Source organism: Centroberyx affinis, unplaced genomic scaffold, assembly GCF_046629955.1.
Source record: "Centroberyx affinis isolate AG114_WGS23_722 - 3 ecotype Tasmania unplaced genomic scaffold, CSIRO-AGI_Caff_v1 ptg001513l_1, whole genome shotgun sequence".
Lineage (NCBI taxonomy): Eukaryota > Metazoa > Chordata > Actinopteri > Beryciformes > Berycidae > Centroberyx > Centroberyx affinis.
This window is the reverse complement of record NW_027279977.1, coordinates 82,735-106,340: the sequence shown is the minus strand read 5'-3', so window position 1 is coordinate 106,340 and position 23,606 is coordinate 82,735. Positions and strand designations below refer to the sequence as shown.

Genomic DNA, 23,606 nt, shown 5'->3' with positions numbered 1-23,606 from the left:
TAGGAAAACCCACTGTGATACAGCAGAGAGGCAAGGCACTAAAGTGGTAAGCCATTGTTCCGTGGAAACCACAGAGCCTGACAATTGACTATAGCACAGTGTTACATTTTGACATTGAGGTGGAAGATAGGAAATCCATGTGACACTATAGAAAGTAGGCAGTGAAATGAGAACAAACTTTTCCAATTTGTCAAGATATGCCAGATCCACACGTCAAACTTTCACCAAAGTTAATCATTTCTTCCATGTTACGTAATGTTAAAGATTTCAGCGAAATAAGCTTTTCATGGAAGATTAATGGGATATTTTAGCTCATGAAACATGGGACCAAAACTTTACATGTTGCAATCATGGTTTTGTTCAGTATATTTATCCTCCAACAATCTGTGGTCTCGTTTTAGCCAACAAGAGATGCCACTTGTACTGCCAGTCTAAGGAGACGGGAGACGTGGCCTACATGAAGCAGCTGGTGCATGATGGGACACGATGCTCCTACAAGGACGCCTACAGCATCTGTGTGCGCGGAGAATGTGTGGTAAGGACTTGTAAACATCACGGACTGTAAAAAAAAACAAAAAAAACAATGGATGTAGTGAGTGGGACAAAATTCACCTGTGGCTCTGGCCGTTTGGTAAAAATCCTTGTCAAAATCTTCGAAGCTGCACAAGGCAAACGCATTTTGGGACTTCATTACCCAGAAATCATGCAACGTGACGTCAGTAAACTGCGCTCTAATTGTCTTCTTCTTAGCGAGTGGTGAGGGTGGAGATGGTGAGAAAACAATCTTTTCACAGCAAATTACCCGTCGGTTGGTGAATCCATCTTTCTCTTGATGGAGCGCTCCCTTGCTGCTGTTTAGGAGAAAGTTTTGTATTTTGCTCTTAAGTTTTGATTTAGCACGTCCTGAGTGCTGTGATTTCCCACCAGTGAGCACACCAACAGCACAAATTGATTTGGGCATCTACAGCGTCTCAATTAGAACAAATGGGATGTTCATTCCTCTTTCATCTTACCTGCCTAGTGGAGCTTTATATCTGAGAACTGCTGATGTTACAAGATTGCACTATTTACCAAGTGAGAGCTAAGAACTAAGTACTTTCCAAAGATCATGAAAAATGGTGTTTATCTCAGCTTCAAACAACATTATTTTCAAGATTTAAGATGATTGCGTGGTGAACACACATCGCCCGCAGCCTGTCTGTGCTTCAGAGGCGACAAAAGAAAAGCTCCAGATACCTTCAGGCTTTAAACTGAGAACAAAGAGAAGTCTTGTTCAGCTGATGTGTCTGTTCACATCGCAGCTTGAGTGTGGCCTGGCCTTCAACTACAGAGGCAGTCTGCTAACAGAAGATAGAGGCCAGTCAGCATTTATAATCCAACAGCTAGTGCAGCTAGCCTTTCTGAAAACATCGCTGACAATCATCTAGAGTGTCGGCTTTCTATTAAAGTTTGTTACAAATATTACAATCTCCGCCAAGTGTGAGCACAACTCGATCAAAAAATCCTCTTTAGGTGCACGGCCAAAGATTAATTGAAGAAGAAAGGAAAGCCAGCACTCATAATGTCCTTTTGTCTTTTTAATTAAATGGGCAGCTATAGAGCACAAACGACAGACGTGTTTCAGCAATAAGCCGTCATCAGCGTTGTGTTGCTCAAAGCGGAAGTGACACTTAAATACATATATGCATACAGTTCAATTAATTATTCAATCAATATGAAAAATCCATGATTAAAAAGTCACTGTCAAAGAGAAATCAACGTACCATACCAGGAATACACAATACACAGCATAAACATAACACTTAGGAAAAATAAGTATCAAGAAAAATGTAATATAAGAATAGAAAAATAGAAAATACAGCTAAATGTCTCTGCTCTGTCTCACAAATTTTTATCATTTCAAAAAACAGATCCTCTACACAGAAAATGGAAATGAAGGGAGGCTAAATATTCCCTTGTACAGGCAGAAGATATTAGCTTTATGAAACTAAACAACTGCACACACAATTGGCCAATAGAACATGCAGTCAGCTGCAGCAGGCAAATCTGCCCAAACAGCCTGGGCTCTCCTTAAAGTTAGGAGTAGAGCCACTAAGTAAATAGCCACCCTCCGCATTTTCAAATACGCATGAGCCCCACAACAAAGGACTGCAATGAGTGCAGCACATATCAATACACCAACAAGAAAAACTTTAAATATGTATTCAAAAAAATGTATATCTATTTCACAAATGCAAGTTCAGACAAATTCAGAGAAAACACCCTAATAATAGTTCTTTCTTCAGACCTTTAGGATGCTCAGTTTGTAAAGTATGTATCCAAAACGCCTCTCTCTGCAAAAGTGTCTTATCTCTATCACCCCCTCTTTTCAAAGGTCTGACTTCTTCTATTCCTTGGAACCTCAAGGAACACACGTCATGGCCCGCTATCCCTATTCCTAATGCAACTTTTATGTTCAGATATCCGGGTTTTTAGTTCTCTGTTTATATATTACAGTCCCCACCTCAGCTCACGTCTACCTGTCCAATTCTTTGTTGGTTTGCAGAAAGTTGGCTGTGACAGAGAGATTGGCTCTAATAAAGTTGAAGACAAATGTGGGGTTTGTGGTGGGGACAACTCCCACTGCCGCACCGTGAAGGGAACCTTCACCCGCACACCAAAGAAACCTGGTAAGGAACCTGTGACACCAATACTAACACAATTAAGACATCTTTTACTATCTTTTTAAAGAAATTTGCACCAAAACATATATCTCCTGTTATGATTTTGACCCAATTCATTCACAGTAGTTCTTTAACATCCAGCTCCTTAATGGACAATGTTTGGTAACACTTTAGAATGATGAATGTTTATAATCCTTAACAAATATGACATATAAATGATGAATTAAATAACAATAATAATTACTTATCATGTTATAAATATTAATAACAACCTTAGTTAGACCCACATACTTTACTGTTCTACAGGAACCCATAAAGTTATCATTGTTTTTAACAAATATTTATAAATTGTTTGTCGATCAGTCAATGCAAAGTTATATATGAATGTTAAATTGTTGCACTGGACTGTGCTCATGTTTTAGTTGTGTAATATAAATGATTTGTTTGTACGTTTGTTACACTAACATGTTTTTGCAGCCTCTAATCTAGGTGAAACTGAAACTGATCATCGTCATCTTCATACCTGTATTAATGCAGAAACATTTAAATTCCCATCATAAGGCCCATTTAATGTAACTTCACACTCCTCCACATCTGTGCCTTTAATTTCTCACACCAGTCCCTCAGCATTTTGCATACACTCCAAATGAAACCAGCGTGATATTAGCAGTAAATATCTGGAGGTAAAATTCTTGCGTAAAATGCAGACTGGAGATTGATAGGTTATTGGTTTGGGGGAAATACATGTGCCTGTTCCTTTCCTCGTTCACTTCTGTGGATGTGTGGAACTCTATGGATGAAAGGGAAAAGCAAATTGAAAACAAGCCATGATTAGCCAACCAGATTCAACCCATTATTAGCGCGATCAACTTCAATAAAGGGCCTATTTTGAGCTTTTTGGCATTGCTTTTAACATCTAAAAGTGCAAAATGTTAACAGCGTTGGATTTCTAAAGAGTTGTGACACACTGTAATCAAAGCTGAAGTGGCCAAAAAAAAGAAAAGTTCTTTCATTTCGTACCAGTGGGTTTTGTGAATGCCCATAGAGCTGAAGTGATTTTCTCATGTTCCTCTTTTTGGTTCACTTGCAGAGTGCTGAAATTTGATAAAATGGAAAAAAAAAACTGCACTTAATGTGAAAAAAAGAAAAGAAAATCTTAAATATTGCCAGAGTAGTTTCAGGTGTCTTCTCAATGTGACATGTTCGAGCATCATGAGACATTTTCGAATGCCACATCGCAGATTCGTGTGGTAAACCCCCGGGGGAGGAGGCAGTGAAGTGTAGCTGGACTGAAATAAGGAATCTGACCACCTATGATTTCCTGAAATGAGAAATGGCAGGAGATCAGCGAGCTGGCACTTGACTCAGTAAACAGTACTGCGTTTATATAGTGTGAAGGAAGTGCAGCTGTAACTCCATGAACACATTTATCCTGTAACGAACCACAAGTGAACGTCTTAATTCACAATTCGGCTGAAGAAACCGAATTACATCACAGTCACGTGCCGATTGCTTTCGCCTGACTTCACCGTCGTCGTTGTCGAATATACATCTGCAGGTTGTTTTTATTTGCTCAGTTGCATCAAATTTGCATAGCCTGAGTTTACATTCTGCTAAATCAGTCTATTGGGACAGTGCAGAGACACAGAGGTGCGCTGTAGAGGAGTGTGCTAGTTTTCTGATAGCTGTTGCAGCTGTCACTCTAAATAGTTCGGTTCATTTGGATTAAGACTCTTGGCATAATTAGAGGAATGATTAAACACCTCCATCGTTCTGCGTTCATTCTCCCCACAGCACTAATTTTCAACCTGTTTAACTAAGTCATCCATCACCCGCAGATATTAAAATGTTATTAAAGTGTTTTTGTTTACCATATTTTTTTAAGTTCATTAACGATTTGTGTTTTCGTTTTAAGACAAAACATTATTTCATTCAAGCCGCTTCGCCCAGGTTGTTATCTCCCCACTGCAGGCACACAGGGGATATTCAGTTCACCACAATATGTCTACAGGGTGAAGAGATGTAGTCACACACACACACACACACACACACACACAAACTATGATGAACTGGACTTGCTCCACCGGCAATTCAATTTTCTTTTTCCTTTTTATAATGTGCAGGTTTAAGTGAGGGGTGATTTCTTTTTTGGCAAATGTGTCTTAACATTAACTTTTTCAGCATGAATGGATGAGAGAGAGTAACTAAAAGAATGAGAAATGCATTTAATTAAACCTGGCAACGGTTTCATGAAGCCTTCTGAAGCCTTTTAGTCTCCCATGAATAGTGTATTACCTTCATTTGTATTTAAGTGAAATAAAATGTTTTAAGATCTATGGCATCAGAGTAAAAACAGATGCCATTCCGCAACATATGAGCTATATTTCCAACATGGAGTTTTTGAGAGAGCTATATGAAGGCTTCATCAAACTGTTACAAGACATACTTTAAAATTTTAAAATTGTGATTGACCCTCTGTTGTAACATCTCGCTCTCACTCACTGTCTCTAACAATAACCACTCACCTTTTTTAACAGGAAAACAGTTAAGCAAGAGATGCCAAAAAGAAACCCCTTTGTTGGAAAACACAATATGCAAGTATCCAGTGTCACTGAATCCCTCCTGGCCTCTTCTGTAGTGTTTTCTGTTTCATTGGCTGCTTGTAGTGTTTAGTGTTAGAGGAGTAGCAGGCTAACACTGTAGAGACATGAGTGACGTAAAGTCAACTGCTCCTTTTTCTGTTCCTCGTCCAGGCAGGACCGTCCCAACGCAGCTGTCACTGGTTCATTATCCAATCGACTCTGTGAAAACAGTCCTCTGTAACGAGTATTTTTGACCATGGTTAGGTGGTTAGTGTTTGCTGATGTGAAAAAACCCTCTTTCTCTCCAACAACTGCAACAACAAACTAACAAACTAACTTTAAAACCTTTGTGCACATAATAGTGTCGGGGTAAACATGCCTGCCGGCCTTTGGAGAGCAATCTGGGATATTACACTGTCACCCCACAGAATTTTTTTTATTTTTTTTTAGACACCTATAGCTTGTGCGCAATATTTTCCTCCTCCACCATAAAAAAAAAACCCTTCCTCTCTGATGTGTCATCAAATTGTAATTTCTGCCGAGCGACAGGTGCTTATGAGGCCGGCTGCCATCAGAGGAAGCCCTCTCAGAAAGCGAGAGGGTATTTTTTGCCAGAGTTTTGTCAGATTGCCATTTAGTTTTGTAAGATCGAGTGAGCGTGCACCGCTATAGCTCACCTGTTGTAACCTCGTGTGAACTCAGTGACAGTGTGCCAGTTGCATTCATAATCACCTGAGCAACTCCAGTGCCTCCACAGCAGGTGGCCAGTAGTGGAGCGCCTGCCTGTCAAACCTAATGGCGAGTAATGACGGCAATGCAATACACCGTCTTGATGATTGGCAAGTGCCACTCTGCCAGCCCAAATAGTATGCTTCCCTGTCTGATGCAATTCCCTCCGGCCCCTGCTCTGCTAATTTAATATGCCTCTAGGTGATGTGGTTACAGGATGGGTGAGAGAGGAAGCCGCTGCGAAACTAACGAACTGATTCATTCCGTTTTTTAAGGGAAGACCAGAGGAGCCTTCTTCTTGCCCAAGGGAGCTCGAAATGTGTATTTGAATGAAACGGAAGATTCTAGAAATGTACTTGGTGAGTCACAGCAGGTTTGCGTGGGGTGGACATCGCCAGCAGAAGGCGACTTTGCTGTCCTAGTCGGAAAATCCTATTTGTCATGCCGTATTGAAATACAGCTGAAGGCTCTCTCATTCACATCCAGCGTGCAGAGAATCATTACAAACACAAAGAACACCAAAGTAGATGATATTCAAAGGGCGTCCTTCCTTGAAATCATGTTGTGTAATGAATGTACGAGGATATCACTGTCGTCCGAGTCATTTCATTACACACCAACAAGAGGATATGAATGAAGAACCTTCATGGCGTGTTTCAATTAAACTGTTTATGGCAAGGAGGAAAGCTGGTATAGAAATGTAGTGTGTTTTGTTTTTTTCCCCCCTTGAACTTTACATCTCTGTAGAGCAAAGTGAAAGAAAAACTTCTGGAAAATGTGCGATGTCCACCTCAGCAACCGACAAGAAGTTTCCGTGTCTGCGTACTAACCTGTCCCTGTGTTATCTTTCCTAACCCCGTTCGCTTCCGCTGCTGCAAACGTGCAAAGGCTACCTTAAGATGTTTCTCATTCCCCCCGGAGCTAGACATGTGATCATCCAAGAACATGAGGCCTCCCCTCAAATTCTTGGTAAGTGTGACTCGTTACTTAGTAACGCTAACGCCGTCCTCTTCATCTTTTCCAGGAAGACGAATGGGTACTTCTAGCATCATAGATTATACAGTTTGCATAATTTATTACTTGTCACCTACCAGGATAAGAGCAGGCTAGAAATTGCGTTTTCATTATTCTAAAAGCTATTATTAAAGAGAAGTTTCTAGATGAGAATCAGCAGAATCAGAGTTCTCTCTCTCTGCAGCAAATATGGGGAAACTTTTTTTTTTTTTTTTGGCATTGCATTTTTCTTGACTATGTTGAGGTGAAACAGATTCAGAGGGAATCAGCATTATTCGTGATCAGAATAATGGCCTGCAGTATCTCAATATTCATATTGAAGTATCAATTCTGGCTCTCTGGGAAGACAAACATTATGCAAAATGGTATTTGTTTATAAAATAATGATAAACACATGCAACTTATGGGACTTTCAAAAGATTAACAGCATTTAAACCTGATTATGAACCAGCCATTACATTGCTGATGGCAAAGTACAATCACAAGAGTAAAAGCCTAGAAAAACAAATAGACAAAACTCTTTCAGTCCATGAAACCAAACTTTTATCCTCATCGGGAGTTCAGCAGACAGACAGATGACTGAAGGGATGAATGAGGGAGCTAATCTGTTTGTTTTGGGCTGTGTGAGCCGAGGAAAAAATGACATATTCAGCATCCTGGGAGGTGAAAGGGGGTCAGCAGTGATCTTCTCAGCCAGAGGCGGCGTGTTTTTTTTTCAAAAGAGCTCAGTGAGGTTTACATTTACATTGTAGGTGTTTTTAGCAAATTCCCAGATCACCAACAATGCATAAGGAAGGGCAAGGGGTGAGAAGCATCGTCGATATTCCTGTGACCCCTAGAACGGTTATATAAGAGAGAAGTGCTGCAGTGACGTGGTGAAATAAAGTTTGTGCCGTTTCACCGGCAGTGATAGCTATTTTGCTGAGACTGCCGGAGCGTTTCCCCCCACCAGCTTGAACCTCTGTGAACTTGCGGCACAGATGCACTCGGTGCCTTTGGACGGGCAACTTATCAGTGAGATGAACACAGAGGCTGCTGGAGTTCTGGGAAGTGACACCATAACTCTGTTCCCTCATTTATTTTAGCCTGTTATTGCCTGACTGCTAGGAATGCTGCAGACAAAAGCGTCCCAAGAGTTGAGTACTTGCAGGCATCTGCCGGTTGACACGAGATAGAAAGGGGAAATTGATGTGCGAATCGAGCCTGTGGTGTAAAAAAGGTCTGGCACGTCAGATGAAGGTGTAATGGAGGGTAAATGGCAGGGACATAAAGACATTATACAGTATAAACCTGCTTTAAAACATGCAATCCGCATGATGTAAATTAAATAATGTTTTAAAATGCCATTCTGAACACTATAAATCAGGTAAACTTCCTGTTAAATAATCTTTTATCTAATCATAATAAAAAAGGTTTCAGAGAGGAAAGAAGGTACTTCTCTAACAAGAAATAATTTAAACAAATGAAAGCAGACATTGTGAAAGGAGCCAGGCTCATTTTTCTGGAGATATTGGTATATTTTCTGAGAAGTGTTACCACAGGTTTAAAATGTGGATGCAAAAAGCTCAAATAAACAGTAGATACTCTACAGTCTCTCATTTATACAGAGCAGCTCCAGGAAGATTAGGGTCTTGACTCAGTGGTTTCTAGTTTGGTAAGAAAGTGGTTCCTAGACTGATCTATGAATCACACACACACACACTTGGCTCAACTTCTTAGAAAGTTAGAAAATCTAAGTTGCAGTAGATGAGCTTCTAAACTTTTTTAAAAGTCTTTCCAAGTCTTCTTTTAGAAAACAATCATTCTGCAATTTGTCTCACAGAAACAAAACACTGTAACTAGACAACTCTATTTACACATGTGACTTTTCCTCTGGTTCAGTGATTCTCAACCTTTTTCATATCAAGGACCCCTAATTCCACATGAAGTCCACATTAGAGGCACGGACCCCTAATACTTGAGATTTTGTCTCTTTGTTCCAAATCTGAGAATATTTTTATTGTTCGATCTGATTTTGTCCAGAATTACAAGACTATCTGTATTGTAGGTGGAGAGATAACAGAGAAACTATGATCAAAACAATCATTCTTCTACATTCTCTTTAACTTACTGTAAATGAAATAATGGTGATCAGTTTGCTGGGGACCCCCAGTGGTCCCCGGACCCCACGTTGAGAACCACTGCTCTAGTTCAAGTCAATTGTTATTAAACAGTTTCTCTCGACATCTCGTGCCAACTATTCCATTTACTTCCATAACCTGTGGAGTTTTACAGTTTCAGGATTGGAAACTGAAACTACTTTGTGAACCTTAAACCGAGTTTCCTTTAAAGCCGGGCCTTGTAGGAAGATATTTTTCTGCATCGATGCATCACTGAGTATAACCTTTGTGAAATGAATGAGAAAAAGCAAAACTATTCTTCATGCCAACAAAAATATAAACAAACAGCTCCTATTTTCCAAGCATGGAGGTGATAATCAGGAAACATTTCCGCCCTGAGCCATCTAAAATGTCTTTATTGTTTTCATTTTCTACCCTGGGATTATCATCTTATATTAAATTGGAGGGGGAACCGCTGTCTTCTAATAATACATCAAAGACAAGGGCAGGCCATAATCACATTTGATAATGCATAAATTTAAATTGATTCCCCCGTCCTAAATTCAGGTCCAGTATGATACTTCTCAAAGCCTTATTATAAAGTGTTGATTCCTCCTGATTAGGATGAAAATGATGCCGTCAGAGGCTCAGAATAATTGGCTGTTGCCCCCAATTTGCTTCCCAGTGACCCTGTGGGTTTGATAAGCTCTGACAGGCAGAGGGAAGTTTTTCTAGCTCAATCCACAATCAATCAATGACGCTCAATCACAGACAATCAAGGAAGTTTTTCCAGCTCAATCAGTTTTAATCTATAATTCCAAATTGGACGGAGCTCTAGGGTCTTTTTGACGTGTGCTGGAGTGCCGCTGATTTTGATTATGTATTTTACACCTCCAAGTTATGACGATGATAAAAAAACGAGTCTTTTAGAACGAGCTCAAAATGGCAGAAAAAGTACACTTTGGCATTTAATTGGCAAGATTTGTAACCTTTTCTGTGAAAAAAATTTACATATGAATATCTCCTGGACCTTTTCCAAGACTACTTTCTGTACAATCTAGTGTTACATTTTCGATTTCAGGCAAGGAAATAGTAGTTTATAATTATAACCACCCACTTTAAATGACGGCTTGTTGGCCTCGTTTTAGATCCACAAAACCCATTGGCATTGTTAATGTAACTAGAGCTGTGAAGGCTTTTAAATTACTTGTAAAGGGTTTCTTAAAAATAAACTCATTGTGAGAGGTCCGTACACATTAACTCAAGGATACGAGTGTCGCTTCTGTATGTTTTATACTGCTGAACTGCAGGTAAATTGGATTCCCAGAGTCCCAGATGAGCCTCAGCTATACAGCATGCCACTATTTGCACTGAGAGAGAACTCCAGCTTGGGAGCGAGTCTTTATAAAAACTTCAACAAGGTTTTGTTGTTGCGCGCATTTCATCCCATGGAACCAGTCCGGTAATCCTTAGCCACTGTCGACAAATCGTAATAACTACTGACATCGCGATCAGCATCATCGATGATGCATATCCTGTATACAGGTGTATGTTCTAGGGTAATTATTTCCCCATCAACAAGGCATTAGCAGGAACCCAGTGTCCCAGTGCCCAAAGAGAATAACAATATTAATGATATGCAAATGCCTTCTCAAGAGCCAGACCTGATCCCAACATCTATGAAATAGTATGTGAAAGAACATTCTCCTCTGTTATCTGCAGTTAAGTTAGTTAGTTAAAATTTCCATCTTAACAAGTCATTTAGTCTATTATTGAGTCTTAAAATCGTAAAAACAAGCGAAAAAATCTGCCAGTGATGTTAGATAATTTAACTTTTTTTCCAATGCAAATCAACTTGTTTCAAGAATTGATCTGCCTCTTTCTGACATTTTCAAGACTAGTGCAGTGCTCCTTCACAAAAAAAAACCACACACAATAGGCGTAGGCTATCAGTCGCCTGCTTTGAGCCCCGCTGCTGCACAGAGCGCTGTTCGCCTGTTTATTCAAAGTTTATTAATATTGAACGTGTCGTGTGCACGTCCTTGGGTCCCCAGCAATACACCCGCCAAGTGTGAAGTAAATCGGACAAACGGTTCTTGAGATACGCGAAGGACGCACATACAGACAGAGATTCCTTGCTTTATAGTATAGTATATTGACACTCATTTCTGGGAAATTCCTGAAACAAGTGAAACTGCATTGGAAGCAAGTGGAGTTATCTCACCTCACTGGCAGAATCTTTAAGAAAAATAAGATTTGAAGGCTGAAAATGAGGCTAAATGACTTGTTTTTTTGCAGTGTAGGAGATGACTAGAGCATGCCAGATGAAGTTCCCCGCACCATTACAGAGCATCCGTCACTGCGGGACGTCTGTATGATGAGGTTGCCTTTATTTTGACCATACAGTGCCATGCAGCTCAGGAAGGAAAGAGAAATCCTCCGTTGAGAGAATAAACCAGCGTCTCAAATGCAAACTGCTTTTGTCAGGGTTTTCAAAAAAAATAGTGCTGAAGAAATTGATTCCTGATGAAAGCATTCTTGCAAACGTGTTCCATATATTGCTACATCTGTCTTAACAAATCACTTTTTTTTTTTGCTTTTCTGACAACGTTTTCCTTCCAACAAAAGTCCATTTGCACATTTTATGCTCGAAAATGCTGTAAAATGTAGCTTCTGGATTATTCTTCTGCTGTAGTTCTATAAGCATAGCATCCATCCTTAGTGCCACTGTCATCTGCTGTGAAATGACATGTATTGATGGATGATAGTGAAGATTTTTCTGACTTACTTGCCCATTTCACAGGCAAAATTGTGACTAGTCGAAATTTCCAACTGTGTCAATTCTGTATTTCTGTCTCAATAAGTCATGGAGTACACAAAGTTTTTAGGAGATTGTCCTCTTGGTCATCTTACCTGTTAAGTGATGAGAACATAGTCACCAAAATCATCCATGTGTCTCCAGTTACTCATTGGCCTCATTGGCTCCGGTGCTCCATGCTAACACTTTAGCATACACTATGTTGAGTGATAGTAGGCAACTAGCATTAGCTCAAAACTGAGAACTTGCAGCGACTCTAAAGCAAAATGTAAGTAATCTGTAAGTGATAGGCGGCCAAGTCTGGCAGTAGGAGACTGGTCACATTTACACAAAATATGAAAATAACATACTGCTTTGAGCTAACAGGGACTACTTTCCCTGTCTACATAAGAAATTAAGGTGATTGGTGAAGGGAGACTGTGTACAGCTAATGGCCAGTTTAGACCAAAGATTCACGACGAGACGGAAAGGCTTGTTATGCCCAGCCTAGGGGAACTGGACACAACTGAAAAGAGTGTGACTACCCACTTTTCTCCGCTCCCAAGGAAGACCAGAAAAACTGTATAATATTCAAAAGTAGCAGATTTATTCTCCGGTTTCTTTTTGCTTCAGGGTGGGCATAGCCAAAACAAATAAACGAAAGGAGTACAAAACCCAGGTCTAACTTACCTATCAAAATAACTAACCTAACTCCCTAAACCAAAAACAGGAGAAAGCAGTACTGAAACAAAAAGGCTACCCACCCCTACAGACCTGGAGCTGCCACCTGAATAGGTATTTACAGATAACTCGAAGTCTTTAACTACTGCAACTGCATACAGGTTACTGGAGTTTGGTTACAAAGTCAGCAGTTGCGTCACACATGGTCTGGCCGGTTGGGAGCAGGGGAAGAAGAGAGAGCCCATGGTATCGGCTGTCCTCCGGCCTTATATCCCTGGAGCGGTCATCCACAGGCCAATCAGCACACAGGACACACCCCTCCAATCACCTGGTTCATCCAATAGTAACACCCCACCTGCAAACAATTACCCACACTCCAGAGAGGGCACAGAGAGGGAGAGAAGCGGTGCAGCGGTGTAAACTGGCCCGACTCAGCTCGACTCAAGCCGGCTGGTGGCGTCGTCTGCGACTCAGCTTGTCAAGTCGCCAGTCAACAGCCAATCAGCTCATAGCAAAGTCAGCTGTAAGGCTAATCTCCCCACCCCTGTGTAATGGGATATATCATACAGAATAGTGTTATATATGTTTTTCTCTGTATCTCAGCCGTTCCCCTGGTTCCCATGCTATCTCGATAGTTGGTGTTTTCTCTGCTTATTAGAGGTGACACCAACTCCTCTAAACAACAGAACTGCTCCGGGAATAGACGGGGGAAATTGACAAAAGAGGGGAGATCTCCTGTCTCAAGTTCACGGCATAAATTTGCATAAACCCCCCGGGTATTCCGTTGAAGCACCCATGGACATCTCCAAATTCTCGACCCTCTCGTTTTTTGTTTTTTTTAATTTTAGGCATTTTATGCTTTATCGACAGAGAGATAGTGTGAGAGAGAGACAGGAAGGTATGGGAGAGAGAGAGAGGGGAGGACATGCAGCAAATGGCCGCGGGCCGGATTCAAACCCGGGTCACCGCGGGAAGGACCCTCTTGTTTTTTTACACCGTTTCATCAATACTAGAACTGCAACTGTAGCAAGTAACTCACTATCACTATCCTCATTCATATGTTAAGACGCTACAAACTATCCAGCTGCAAAAAAAAAGCCTGAGAAGCCGGCAGTAAGAACGGAAGTACAGAGAGTCGTTGCTATGGAAACGGTACACCATCTCGTCTAGTGGCATTGGTGTAAACTGGCAGGTTTCAGAACGCTGCAGACCCAGCGCACTGCAAGTTTCAACTCGTCTTGTCGCGAGTCTTTGGTCTAAACTGGCCTTAAGACTGTGCAGAAATAGTTCCAAAAATAAACCTGGCTGCATCAGCTATACTGAGTTCATGATATTTCATTTTTAAAAAGTATAAATCCACTGTCCTTATAATAAAAGACACTAACAGCTTTTTATTACTACAGAATCAGTCCTCTTACTTGAGATAAAGCTGTTGCCTGCTATCACTCAACACAGTGTTTGCTAAAGTGTTAGCATGGAGCACCGAAGCCAATGATCTACTGGGGACACATGGATGATGTTATTTGTCTATGTTGTCATTATTTAACAGGTAAGTTGACCAAAGGGACAATTTCCCCAAAAACGTAATCTTCCATATTGCTTGAATTTGCTCTAGGGAATGTATTCAAATGTATTTAAAACAGCTGATAAACATTCCTATTTTCATATCAGCATCCCATTCCTGATACGTTTGAATATTTTAGTTTGGTGACTTTATTTTGATAAAATAGAAAATGAAAAAGATATTTTATCAATGTTGGGACATAGCCATTCCCAGCTGGTATCTCTTATTAGAGAAATCACAGTGAAAACAATTTTGGCTTTTTCTCGATAAATGTTTTTGTAACTGTCAGAGCAGAAGCCATTTCAAGTTTGTCAGCGGCTCCTAACAAATGATTGATTGCAGCAATCAAGAACCAGGCAACAGGACATTACATTCTCAACGGAAAAGGAGAGGAGGCCAAGTCCAGGAGCTTCATCGACTTGGGAGTGGAGTGGGACTACATGATCGAGGACGAGGTGGAGACTCTGCACACGGACGGGCCACTGCACGACGCCGTGGTCGTCCTGGTAACGCCCAGACTCTTCTTCTTCTTCTTATGTTCAATAGACGATCACAGAATAGACTTCCGTTAATCTGCAAAGTCATTTGGTTTGACAATGAACACCTTATAAAAGAAGCAGCTCCATTGTCAACCATCCACTTCAATCCCTCGCACTCTACCTCCCCTCCTCCCCCCTTCAATTTTCTATCATTATCTGATCGATTTTAATTAATGAAATTACTGTGAATAGTATTACTCAGTGGCTGTTAACATGCAGCATAATTATCTGCCAGGCAAACTAATCTGCCGTTATTCTAAATTCAATTATTTCATATAAACATTTTGATTGATCCGACTTGGCCCAATTGAAACTTCAAAAGGTTTACTAATTTTCTCGCAGTTGCTCTAAAGAAACACTAATTATCAGCCGAGTTGGGAAGTTAAATCTGAATGATTTATGTTTTTGCTGACGAGAAAAGCTTTAAAGGATTATTGATTTTTGTTATTGTTATTCTTATTTCTTATCTTATTTCTGTTTTATGGTCTCTCAGTTTAGTGTCTCAGTATTGAGAGTCTCAGTATTCAGTGTCATGTACTTAACATTTTGTGGTCAAGGTCATCACCTTGCTCACTCACTATTAATTTGCTCATTAGTCAAAATTATATTTCCAGGCAACGTCTTTGATTTTTGATTTTTTTTGGTCAGTTGCCCAAGCTCTAATTTCCAACATGCACACCTACATTTATTTAAGGGTTTTGTCAGATCAATAGAGTCCAGGCTGTCCTAAATTGCTATCTACATGCAAATGAAGTTATGAAAGGGATTTAATTGCAATAGAAGACTTGTCTTTCAGGATATTGAATAAAACAGCAGGCATGTGTTAGCTCTAATGTTTTCCTGAGCACATCTGACAGAAATTCATTAACATGCTGTGTTTCTCCGCTCAGCAAACTGAGGCTCTTATTTTTTAGTAAAAATGAGGAGGAACAGAAAATGTGTAAGCCTGCAGGTTTACTTGAGACAGGAATCACAAAGGCGTTCACCTCTGGGAAGGTCTAGGCTGCTGCTGAATCTTTTATGTTAAAAAATATTGTGGGATGTGTTTTCTAAAAAAAAAGCAGGTGAAGGTGTTTTCTTTGTTGAGGCATCCTTGTTTAAAAAGTAATCATAGTCTGGGTGAGCTGGACGACCCTGGAGCCGCACTCACTTATTCTGTATTGTGGTTTTTCTGTAGACCTGTTGAGGTGTCAGACTGAGTTGGGTGTGTATGTGTGTGTGTGTGTGTGTGCGTGTATAGCGTTCAGTAACTTCTGACTTAACATTTTTCAGTTAGTAGTCTTAATTGTTACATTACACTCAATTAGTGCTAGTTCCTGCTACAATTATTGATGGTTTTATAGTTACTGCCCATTAATCAGCTGTAAAAGGACAATTTTCTGGAAAATAAAAGTGATATCATGGGGAAATGTGCTTTTCCCCAAAAATGTTACAGGACTCCGCAAACTGTAATAGTTAATATGTAATGGTTCAGGTCAAACTGTAATTATTGTCACCTAATATTTTAACTCAGCACAGGAAATCGTCAATACTCAATTTGACCTCACTCTATGGGTAAAGCTTTGGAATGATACATATGAAGAATTTAAGTGTAGTATATGGGTATAGTCACCTTGTTTTTTCAATAAGAAATATGATTTATAAAGATATACTGTATATATATTTGCATTTGTCTTGTACAGGTGCGTCGGATGAAGGTTAACAGCTCTTAGTAGAAAAGAATCACGCAGACTGTTCTTGCAATTCTTCCATTTAACACCAGGTTTACTCTGAAGAAGGTCAAGTTTTAAATGGTGATGAGTTGCAAGGACAGTGTGCAGGATTCTTTGTACTAAAAATAAAATAAGATGTAAGCTACACTTTAACACTGTAACTTGACTTAGCCCTGTATAAAGGACTTCTTACACAAACACAGTCGATTTGTTGAAACTTCCATGTCTGGAATGTAAACTTTTGGTTAGCCAACTCTGGTGCTTAGGATACTTGGTTGAAGTAATCTTCCAGTGTGCATTCAATTATAGGCAGACCTTTGTAATCTATTCTCAGAGTGCCTGGTGCCTGCAAAGCTTCGTACCTAATATCTCTTTTCTGTTTTGTTTTTTTGTTTGTTTCTGCACTTCTGCTGGGTGTTTTATTCTGCCAATAATTTTCACTTGGAATTGAAACTGCTAATCCTCTCAGCAATAAACCTGTGAAATATACCTGAGCCGGGGATTGGTACAAAAACCTTTTAGAGATAGAAGTAGGAAGAATATGTTTGTAAAGGTGGTTTCATACTGTGAGGTCAGACAGTACTGAGGAGTCCTGTAAAGCAAATTTGCCAGTCTAAAAATTATTAGCATGGTTGCAATCAATTATCACACCATATTAATATGTAGAGTACATGGTATAATACTTTGTATGTCATTGAAGTATTCATATTCGAGTCACACTTTTTCCCCATCTATTGAAATTAAACATGCATTAATTTGCACACATTTGTACATACATTTGTATGCAAATATCCTGCATGGCAGATGACACTATAATTGTATTGTGTTTCTATCTGCGGTTTATAGATAATACCTAAGGACAATGAAACCAGGTCTACGTTAATGTACAAGTACATCATCCATGAAGACTCAGTGCCCATCAACAACAACAACGTGATCCAGGAGGACACGTTTGAGTGGGCTCTGAAGAGCTGGTCCCCCTGCTCCAAACCCTGCGCTGGAGGTAATGCACACATCACAATTAGATTTTAATTATGAACAGAAAGGAATAATCAGCTATCAAAACATCTGCTGAATACTGTCTGCATTAAATGTAAATGTGTTGCCCGTCCTCTTTATGACCCTATTCATATGGGGGCCACTCAGGGTGGAACATCGTCATGGGTTAGGGTTATATATAAAACTCGGACTCGGGCAAGGGCAAGCATGGGGGCCCCCTGAGTCCCAACTATTTCCCTTTTTAATCCATCCATTCTATGCATTACCTTCACGTTGGACTGAGAAAACTATGCACTTTTTATGAGACTTTTATTTGTTTCTCTGCACCATATGGGTAGCTTTACTTATTTTCTTTGGGTTTTTTTTTTATTTATTTTTTTACTTCTCTCTCAGCTAGTGATGCAGTGGTAAATCACATTAGAAGTAGAATAGCCCACTGAGTGGGGGGGCTGACCATGACTCAAGATTGAAATAATTTATTATAACAAAAAGAGGGGTGTTTTTACAATTGTGCAAAAATAAGTTTTCATTAGTTCTATTCTTGTATTTTGTGAGGCCCTCTGGCTGCCGGGGCATGAGGCAGTTGGCCACGTTTGCCTAATGGTAAGACTGATGAAACTAGTGGGACTTCAACACATCAGTGAGGACTTCAGATAGACCTAACAGTTGTCAAATTAGCAGCAATCTCAGGAACAACAACTATATCTGCTTGAATTTAGCAGGATTGCAGGGTTAGGGTTAACCCTAAACCTAGAGACCCTAGACCCATAGACCCTAACCCAGAGGCTAGACTCTGGTAGCTAGTGATAATGGGCCAAATACTGTCTATTAAAATGTGAACCTACAGTATAGCCCTCCAGATTCTTGAGATCCATTTGTCTCTAATGTTTTTCAATGGGAAATCTGTGAATTGATAAATGTTTGTATGACGCACCTTAGTAGACAACAATACAGAGCTGGACTCGCTCTTCCAGGTTCCAGGTAGAGTGTCCCACCCCAAGTGTTCAAAATGGCTGCTGTGTGAATAACAGGGCTGCCAAGTTTTGACTTCAGCTTGGAGTGAGATTTGTTTCTGGGGGGAAAATAGTAATTTAAAACAAATTTCCTGCATTTCTACACCACCTAACCTCTTGGATTAAGTCAAGAAACAGCAACCCTGTATAATGTTAACCAGAAATGTAAAATTATGTTATATTACTAGATTTCAGCATTGAGGTACTTACATTCATGATTTTGCATAGGCATACTAACCTAAAAAACCTGTTATTGGGAATCGCGAGAAAGTTTCAGAGCGACAGAGACACAGAGCGTCCCCGTAACCATAGCAACTCCCTCTGTGACGCTGTGCTGCTGCCAGAAGAGCCGCTGACTGAGATTACTCTGAGCAGCATGCATGGGAATAAATTACAATATAATAGATTGTGTATATTTCTCGCTTTCCCCCTGATGGTCTGAATAAGTCGCTGCTGCACGGTGCTGCTCTGTCAGTGTCTGTCAGTGTCCTGTCAGTGTCTCTCTTTTCGCGCCGCGACGTTATCAGTTATGAATTTGTTTTTCACTGTGTGAGAAAATGGCCTTGTGGCGTGAGAGCGTGTGAAAAGTGTCAATTGCGTGAGTCTCACGGTCAATGCGTGAGAGTTGGCAGCCCTGGTGAATAAGGTCAATCAATGCAGTAGCAATAATTTGTCAGTTAAACCCAATGGACCCAGAGTCCCAAAGATTGGATGATGACCGATCTTCTGCCATTACTCAGTGTGTGTGTGTGTGTTCAATATCTCCAATTCTTCCCTATAGGGTTTCAGTACACCAAGTACGGGTGTCGAAAGAAGGGGGACACCAAGATGGTCAATCGAGGTTACTGTGATGTCAGCAAAAAGCCGAAACCCATCCGCAGAATGTGTAATCTACAAGACTGCACACAACCACAGTGAGTACAGACTCCAGCCTCCCTTACAGGAGAAGATAAGCTGTATGGGCAAGTGTTGATTAGATTCAAACGAGGAGATAGCTGCAATCTGTAATACTTAGATAAAATGTTAAAACTGCAGTAGGTAACTTTTATGGCCAAAGATGAGCAGGATAACATGTCAGAATCTCAGAAACAGCAGTAGCCCCGTTCCTCTGCTATTCTCATTTCAAAGTGAAATGTGTGCTATACGATCGAATGAACTCCCTCACACTGCTACTTGCAATACAAAAGGTGTTGCATTGCAAGTAGCAGTGCGCGGGAGTTCAATGCAACACCTTTTATTACACAATAAAAGGTGTTGTATTGCAAGTAGCAGTGTGCGGGAGTTCATTCGATTGTATAGTTTACTGTGTTTCTCCAATGCACCTGCACCAACCATTTTTTGGATGTACGAGTTTTCCCACTTGCTGAAAGTGAAATGTGTGGAAACCCATCTGACCAATGAGGAGAAGTGTGAGGCAGAAGGAGTGACTCCGTCCTGTCAATCACTAGGAGTTGGAAGCGTGTCGCTCCTTGTGCTGGTTTGAATTTGCAGAGATTTTATCTCTTTGCTCCCAAACTTACCTACAGCAGCTTTAAACTGGCTTCCATCAGTGTGGCTTAAATTTCAATCAGATTGATATATTGGTTTCCCTGCCACTGCATATGTAGGTTGGGTCACTCTGCTTTAAAGAGCCGCTAACCCTCAAAGAATTTAATCAGTCTGGGTTTCAGTGGAGAGTTTTAGTGTCCCATGATGGTCTAAATGTAATTTCAGAGGCTTTTAAACCCTGACAAGAACACAATTGTAGTGGGAAAGCACTGAATACTTTTAATTTTCTTGGCTTGGAAAAACAAATGTAAAGATATTAAATACTGGCACAAAATATTGGCTATGGGCATCTTAAATTAAAACATATCAGCTTTCAAAACCACACCAAAGGAACGCCCTAATTGAACTCAGGTGCAAGCCAATCAACCGCTCTTTGGTCCACCTGAGAGAGAGAGAGAGAGAGAGGCTGCTTCCAAGTCAAGCCTGGATTTGTTTGTTTGAAGTGAGAGTGCAATCACACCAAAGACAGGAAAATAACCGGGGAATATGTGTTTGCATTTAATGAAAGCGGGGAAGCTGATTGAGCAATTTTCGGTTACTTTCTCCCATATGTCCCTGAATATCTTATCTTCACATGTGCATCAAGACCATTGCTTGTTGCATGTAGTTTGTTGGAAAAAGCTAAAGAAATCGCTAAAGAAATCACAAATGTATAATCAGTCACTGACAGTTTATTTACAGGATATTTGAAATAGTATAGAATATATTATGTTCAGTAATGTAGTAAGTGTTAAATAGTCTAAAATAGTCAATATTGTGATTCTGTTAAGGATCCAAAATTGAGTCAGTTTACAACATTTAATTAAATTAACATTTAATTTAGTCTGAAAAATAGCACCAACGGTAAGCTGCATGTAGGAGTCCTGCAAGCTGCGTGAAAGTACAGGAAATGTGAGCAGATTAGCGAGCTGGCTGAGGTGGCGGAGGCTAAATGCAGGGTGGCGACACAAAGACCTGAGGGTGAGCCACTGAGTCTGGCTCCGTGCGTGAAAGAGTAAGGACACATAAGCTGATTAGTGGCAGAGGCTCTCGAAAAACAGCCGAGATGGGGAAATTTAAAAAGCAGCCTAACAAAACTGAGGAGAAGCTGAGCCAGAATTTTCCATGTGTTCAAAATATCTAATATTTACCTCCGCCAAGTTGGACGGGGGTTTTGTTTTCGCCACGTTCCATCTGTTTGTCTGTCTGTGTGTGTTAGCAGGATATCTCAGAAAGCTATCAATGGATTTGCACGAAACTGGTCAAAGAGGGGGGGTGGCAGTGGGCGTGGCTTCTCACCAAAAGTCATATAATGTACGAACCAAGCAGCCAAAACCACGGGGGAATTTTGGCTGAAAGCTGCAAACGTCCGCTAGATTCAGGCTCCAAAAAGACTCTAAATCCTGTCCAACTCCATTCATGTCAATGGGACCACAGCTCAACTTCTCACTCAAAATATAAAGTCGCACTCACTACGTCCATCTTTTTTTACAGTCTATGGTATGAACAGATTCACGTAAAACCGTCAAACGTTGTGGCCAATCAGCAGACAGAAGAAGAGGCAAACCCTCTTTTATTGGTCCAATCAAACAACATCAGGGCAGTGGAGAGCTTATTTCTGGTTTAGATATATCCGCCCTGGTAATTTTTCAGTGGTAGAATGGGCGGCACTCATGGAAACTGAACAGATATAGTCCTGATTGGTCATGTGATGTTGAGATAATCTGCTAAAATGCTTAAAATTGGCAAGAATCTCATCTCATGTCCCATTTCAGGTCCAGTCATGAAAATGTGAAACAAGTTGGTCATGTGGCACGGAAGAAATTATTAACTTTTGGTGAAAATCCGACATTTGGAACTGGCATATATTGACAATTGCATAGCGTTGGCGCTATCTACTATGCACTCTACTGAGTTCTAGTTATTTTAACTATCGAGCTAAAATCTTATCAAAAATATTAGACTGAAAGACGAAGTTGTAGATGTGTGTACGGACCAATAATTGGACTATTAAAGCTGCACTAGGAGACTTCGCAGGTTGGTAACTGTTAGAAAAATCTGAACTTCTATACCCAGAAATCAAGTATTGTGACATAAACGTCACACAGCTCGCTCATGTTTACCAACCCGGCCGGTCTGTGATGCTTCATACCAAAGGAAACCAAAGAGAAGAGAGAGGAGACGATCTAATGTTGATGAGTCCAGCTTTCTCTGGATGGAGCGCTGCTCACTGCTGATTAGGAGACAGTTTGGATTCCACTTTTAAGTTTTGTTTTGTCACATCCTGTGAGTGGAGAAGTGACCAAGCCTGACAGCAGAATTTCGTTTGTGCAATTAGGATTAATCCATGGGGTTTTAATTTTGACAGATGGGACGCTCTTCTCTGTTGCTGCTTCACTCTGCAAATTAGGCTGATAAGATATGTGTTTTTACATAAAGAATACAGCCTATTGCAGCTTTAAGGGAGAGATATAACAATATTAATACTGCTGTTCAGCGGTTGTGCAGCAGAACAGGCTACCATGGTACTGGCAACTTAGCACCAACACAGGCTGAAGAAGAAATGTGAATACTGTATATGTAGAACTTAAAAAAAATAATAATCCAAAGTAAGACAATGATTGTTTAAAGGCCCATTGAAATCTCCATTTGTCAAATCTTGAAACAGAAATGTGATTTGTTTTCCCATATTTTCTGTTTTCCTCTTCATAGTCTGATACATTTTCTGAGTTGGCCAGTGCATCGAGAAAGACTTTCTGAAAAGAAACCAACCACACTAAACTTCTCAGTCTGGTTGGCCTTGAGTCATCGACAGACTAGACATAGACTCCTCAGCCTGCCTCATGGCTTGGCTCGCCTCCTCCCTCTCTTTAGCTGAAGAATAGGACTGAGATTTCACCCAAATTTAAGCCGAGTCAGGCACAGAAGATAAGAAGTGTCAGTGAAGAAATGTGGGCTGGTGTGCCTGGAAAAAGATAAGAATAGTCGATGATGTAGAGGAACAAAATGGGTAGCTTGTGTGTGGGGTAGAGTGCAAGCAAGAACAAAACTCTGATACATTTCCTTAATGTAACAGCTTAATCAACCTTAATGAGCTTTCACGTGAAGCAAAAAACCCCAAAACAATCTTGAAGAGAACAGTTCTGTCTTATCGATCTGAGAGTGAAATATTTCTCCACTTGTATCCCTCTGTGCTGAGGTTACTTTTTTGACTGTTGGATTAAAAATGTTATTCATATAACAACAGTCAAGCATCATTATGTGGTGTCGTGCCATATGCATTTAACTTTGAAATGGTGTCATTTTAATTTACAACCGTTTTTTTGTTTTTGTTTGTTTGTTTGTTTGTTTTTTTGTTTCGGTTCAAACGTACCAACCTATAAATTCAAGTTCTGAAACAGACTAACCCTGTTTTGTTTTTTTTAAATCCCTCTGATTCTTAATATTATAGTGTTAAAGCATTACACCTCATCCAAACCTGTCACATTACTTTAAGGTTTTGCATAACTTAAAAGTATCATGGATAGAAAAATAGGAGTAATGAAGTTGATTCTTACTCACTTTGCTGCAGAAAATGCAGAAACATAGCCTACCATTTGTGTGGGTATAACAGTAATTAAAGTGAATCAACAAATCCATACAAAAGAGTGGTGTAATCCTCCCAAACAGCCAGACAGCTCACTGAGA

At 40.2% G+C, this 23,606-nt stretch overlaps 1 protein-coding gene across 1 annotated transcript in view; it reads left to right on the top strand.

Moving 5' to 3' along the window:
• Positions 1-23,606, top strand: part of adamts3 (ADAM metallopeptidase with thrombospondin type 1 motif, 3) — a gene marked incomplete at its 5' end in the record, with an annotated part of 72,312 nt that overhangs the window by 37,632 nt on the left and 11,074 nt on the right. The window contains 7 exons of the mRNA XM_071527272.1: positions 402-535; positions 2,546-2,669; positions 6,250-6,333; positions 6,863-6,943; positions 14,472-14,635; positions 17,227-17,383; positions 19,174-19,306. Coding sequence (XP_071383373.1) covers positions 402-535; positions 2,546-2,669; positions 6,250-6,333; positions 6,863-6,943; positions 14,472-14,635; positions 17,227-17,383; positions 19,174-19,306 — 877 coding nt within the window. The remainder of the gene's footprint in view (positions 1-401; positions 536-2,545; positions 2,670-6,249; positions 6,334-6,862; positions 6,944-14,471; positions 14,636-17,226; positions 17,384-19,173; positions 19,307-23,606) is intronic.